Consider the following 4,232-nt stretch of genomic DNA (forward strand, 5'->3'; position numbering starts at 1 on the left):
ACTAAAGACTCAGGAAACAAAGAGTCAGGAGTCAAAAGTATCAGGAACCAAAGAATCAGGAGTCCAAAGAATCAGGAATCAAAGAATCAGGAATCAAAGAATCAGGAATCAAAGAGTTAAGAGTCCAAAGAATCAGGAACCAAAGAATCAGGAGTCCAAAGAATCAGGAGTCCAAAGAATCAGGAACCAAAGAATCAGGAATCAAAGATTTAAGAGCCCAAAGAATCAGGAACCAAAGAATCAGGAGTTCAAAGAATCAGGAACCAAAGAATCAGGAGTTCAAAGAATTAGGAACCACAGAGTTAGGAGTTCAAATAATCAGGAACCAAAAAGTCAAGAGTTTATAGAATCAGAAACCCAAGAGTCAGGAGTCCAAAGAATCAGGAACCAAAGAGTAAAGGGCTCGACACATGGGGAGCAACAAACGACAGCGATTAATGGCTGTCTTCGCAGCCAGGGTGAAACCCAACACACTGGACACGATGGAGACGGCAACGCTGCTAATTGCGCTCTCAGGTCGCTTGTCTTCACAAAATTTGATTGGTTCTTCGACTGGCTCTTGTAAAGGTTATTGGTGGTTCGCAACATAAGGTGTGTGTGCATTAGAGGCGTGTAAACTAAACAAATCCTGTGATGTCAATGATATCGAAAAACAAACGCACACCAGAATACAATTTTATGAAGAAAAACTTACCAGATAACTTCACCCTGGTGCCAACAAATTCCCACAAAGCTGCCTTTTGTAGTAACAACTTGGTGAATGGTCATATAAAACTGGAAAGTTTGACAGAGCTAAAATAATGTTGTAAGTGTTAGCTAACTGCAGTGTGTAGCATATTCTCCACTCATTGGTCCGTCAATAAAACCCTCGCTGATTGGTTGTACGCTAAGCAACAACGACTAAAGTTGAACATTTTTCAACTTTCATATGTTGCATTGCAAGCTCGCATGTGCACGTCTACATGTACGAAATTTCACATGCACAATTTTCACCGGTTATTTGGCCGGAGAAGGGCAAGCGATTGTCGCCTCATCGCACAAGCTCCATAGGAAATGAATGGGGAGCGAGTGACGTCGCCTCCCGCCTGTCGAGCTAAAACAAGTTTAAACAATCAGGAACCAAAGAATCAGTAGTCCAAAGAATCAGGAACCAAAGATTCAGTAATCCAAAAAAAATTAGGAACCAAAGATTCAGTAGTCCAAAAATTCTGTAGTCCAAAAACTTAGGAACCAAAGATTCAGTAGTCCAAAGAATTAGGAACCAAAGATTCAGTAGTCCAAAGATTCAGTAGTCCAAAGATTCAGGAACCAAAGATTCAGTAGTCCAAAGAATCAGGAACCAAAGATTCTGNAAAGAATCAGGAACCAAAGATTCAGTAGTCCAAAGAATCAGGAACCAAAGATTCAGTAGTCCAAAGAATCAGGAACCAAAGATTCTGAAGTCCAAAAACTTAGGAACCAAAGATTCTGTAGTCCAAAAAAATTAGGTAGCAAAGATTCTGTAGTCCAAAGAATCAGGAACTACAGAGTTAGGAGTTCAAATAAACAGGAACCAAAAAGTCAAGAGTTTAAAGAATCAGAAACCAAAGAGTCACGAGTCCAAAGAATCAGGAACCAAAGAGCCATGAATCAAAAGCTCAGGGACCACAAAGAACTGGGAATCAATGAGTCAGAGTCCAAAAGGTCAGGAACCAAAAAGTCAGGAGTTCAAAGTCTTAGAGATCCCAAAGAGTCAGGAATCAAAGAGTCAGGGATGCTAAATATTCAGGAATCAAAGAGTCCGGAGTCTAGAGGCAGAAGGGTCAAACAGTGTTTGATCTGATTTGATTTAATGAGCAGTTTTATATAAAAAATAATAATAATTAAAATGATTTTGTTGCTTTTTACACTTTAACAAAAACAGATTTTTTTCTACTAACTTGATTCTTACTGTTTATTTCTTAGAGAAATCAAACTCTGGTGAAACTTTGTGCTTTCTGATATTTCATCTGGACTTTAGGAACCAGAACCTCTGACTCACTCGAAGGTGAAGAAGAGGCCGCAGGTGAGCAGGATCAGGACCAGGGTCAGATAGAACACACCGGTCTGCCTCGCCATCATGATCCTACCATCGCAGTAGAACCGGTTCCTCCCCGGGAACACCTGCCACTTCCTGCGGGGGGTTCGGCTGCGGTGGGCCGGGCCGGGGCACGGCTCGGTGCCGGCGGTGGGCGGAGAGGTGCAGATCAGGCTGTACCGACGCGGTTCGTACGGAGCCGTCTGCTGGATCTCAGACATGATGAGTCTTCACAGGTGAGCGGCGCGTGGGGGGAGATGACACGAAGATCAAAGGATGTCAGAGCTGAGCGCGCGGAACACCTCGAGCCCTCTTTTCTTTCACGAGCCCGAACCAAAACAAAGCAAGAATTTTTTTTTAAATTATTATTATTCCGTAAACAAACTCGTGGTTGGACTCACACGCGCTGGAAACCCCTCAGTCCGGGACCCAATCATCGCTCTTCTGATCACGTTTGAAGACTTCCCGGGCTAACGGGTCGGGTTCTGGACCTGAGCTGTGAGCGTGATTCGGGAGCGGCTCCTGAGGTTCAGATAATCGGCTTCAGTGAGGAGGGAAAAATGAAGAGGATGATGAAGAGGAGGTGGTGAAGAGCATCTACATTCTCCGCAGAGCTGCTGGAGCCTGCACAGATCCTCTACTATCGAGATGCATCACTTCGCGAGGAAAAAAAACCCAAACACACTCAGAAACGGAGTGAAACCTCATCCTGCTTTTAACAGAATAATAGACGATCTTTGATAAGAACACATTGTTGTGAAATATAACATTTAATAAAAGCACAAGTAATTGTATTTTATTTAAATTTATAACATAAATACGACATAGTATTTTTTTGACTCAATACACGTTTTTAAAACGATTTTCTATTTAGATAAAAATAATAATAATTTCCGTTCCGCTCTCACTTGTTTGTGTCCGGTGGTTTTACGGAGACGGACCGGGGCATCATGTCGACCGTCGGTGTTGATGAAGACCTTACAGAAGAAGGTAAACGCGATCAAGAGGTCAAACAGCAGACATTAAAAGGTGAGTTTGTGGTTTAATAGATTAACTCGCGTTGCTGTTTGTTGTTTGGTTTTTCTTTCTTTGAGGTCAAAACAAAGTCGAGCCGCTTCCGCCAAACTTCAGTCAAAAAACAGTCAATTTAAAGATCACAGCACCTGCTTTAAACTGCTGGCTCAACTGTGATTAAATCAATCTGGTTTTATCTATAGATATGTTTTATTTTGAAGGACATGCAGATTAAAGTCAAACTGCTGAGGATTCAGAAGCGCGTGGCTTTCATTTACTCACATAAAATAAGTCCTGTTTACAGAAACATGGTAGTGTCCCTACAGTTTCCTCCTTTACCTGTGTTGAGTTTAGTGACACACCTGTTTCACACTACACATCAGTAGGTGGTGGTAATGCACCTTACAGTTGTTTGTCAAGCACCAAAAATAAAAAAAAAATAAAAAACTAACTAAAGAGAAGAAGACGCACCTGTTTGTAGTGACATCATAGCGTACCTGGTGTTCTGTTTACAGGTGTGGCGTTTTTAACAACAGTGGCGTCCGCAGGAATGATCGCGGGATTCGGCTCCACGCTGGCCCTGACCAAGAAGAATAACCCGAAGTGGTTCAGTAAGGTACGTTTTGTCACCTGTCAGTCATGTGACCACCTGTCAAATGCATCAACTCAAAGGCAAAAGAGCAAATAACTGATTGGACGATAGCAGAACTCTGATTGGACGATAGCAGACCTCTGATTGGACGATAGCTGCGCTCTGATTGGACGATAGCAGAACTCTGATTGGACGATAGCAGAATTCTGATTGGACGATAGCTGCGCTCTGATTGGACGATAGCTGCGCTCTGATTGGACGATAGCTGCGCTCTGATTGGACGATAGCTGCGCTCTGATTGGACGATAGCAGAATTCTAATTGGACGATAGCTGCGCTCTGATTGGACGATAGCAGAATTCTAGTTGGACATCAGCAGAGCTCTGATTGGACGATAGCAGAATTCTAATTGGACGATAGCTGAGCTCTGATTGGACGATAGCAGAATTCTAATCGGACGATAGCAGAATTCTAATCGGACGATAGCTGCGCTCTGATTGGACGATAGCTGCGCTCTGATTGGACGATAGCTGTGCTCTGATTGGACGATAGCTGCGCTCTGATTGGACGA

General features: G+C 42.9%; 2 protein-coding genes across 5 annotated transcripts in view; one reads left to right on the forward strand and one right to left on the reverse strand.

Annotated features, from left to right (window-relative positions):
* The window catches only part of zdhhc14 (zinc finger DHHC-type palmitoyltransferase 14), an 18,520-nt gene that overhangs the window by 9,062 nt on the left and 5,226 nt on the right, over positions 1-4,232 (reverse strand). Inside the window, exons 1-2 of one of the 4 annotated variants that reach the window (XM_014026473.1) lie at positions 2,458-2,819; positions 2,021-2,284 (exon numbers count right to left, since the gene is read on the reverse strand). The exons of 1 other annotated variant lie outside the window; for it this stretch is intronic. In XM_014026473.1, coding sequence (XP_013881927.1) covers positions 2,021-2,277 — 257 coding nt within the window. In that variant the 5' untranslated portion in view covers positions 2,278-2,284; positions 2,458-2,819. Of the gene's footprint in view, positions 1-2,020; positions 2,285-2,457; positions 2,820-4,232 lie in introns of those variants that run through there. 2 more of the 4 variants (XM_014026474.1, XM_014026476.1) reach the window with 2 other exon arrangements.
* The window catches only part of tmem242 (transmembrane protein 242), a 6,889-nt gene continuing 5,634 nt past the window's right edge, over positions 2,978-4,232 (forward strand). Inside the window, exons 1-2 of the mRNA XM_014026486.1 lie at positions 2,978-3,085; positions 3,586-3,686. Of these exons, the coding sequence (XP_013881940.1) occupies positions 3,007-3,085; positions 3,586-3,686 (180 nt within the window). The 5' untranslated portion in view covers positions 2,978-3,006. The remainder of the gene's footprint in view (positions 3,086-3,585; positions 3,687-4,232) is intronic.

This window comes from Austrofundulus limnaeus, unplaced genomic scaffold (genome assembly GCF_001266775.1).
Source record: "Austrofundulus limnaeus strain Quisiro unplaced genomic scaffold, Austrofundulus_limnaeus-1.0 Scaffold557, whole genome shotgun sequence".
Lineage (NCBI taxonomy): Eukaryota > Metazoa > Chordata > Actinopteri > Cyprinodontiformes > Rivulidae > Austrofundulus > Austrofundulus limnaeus.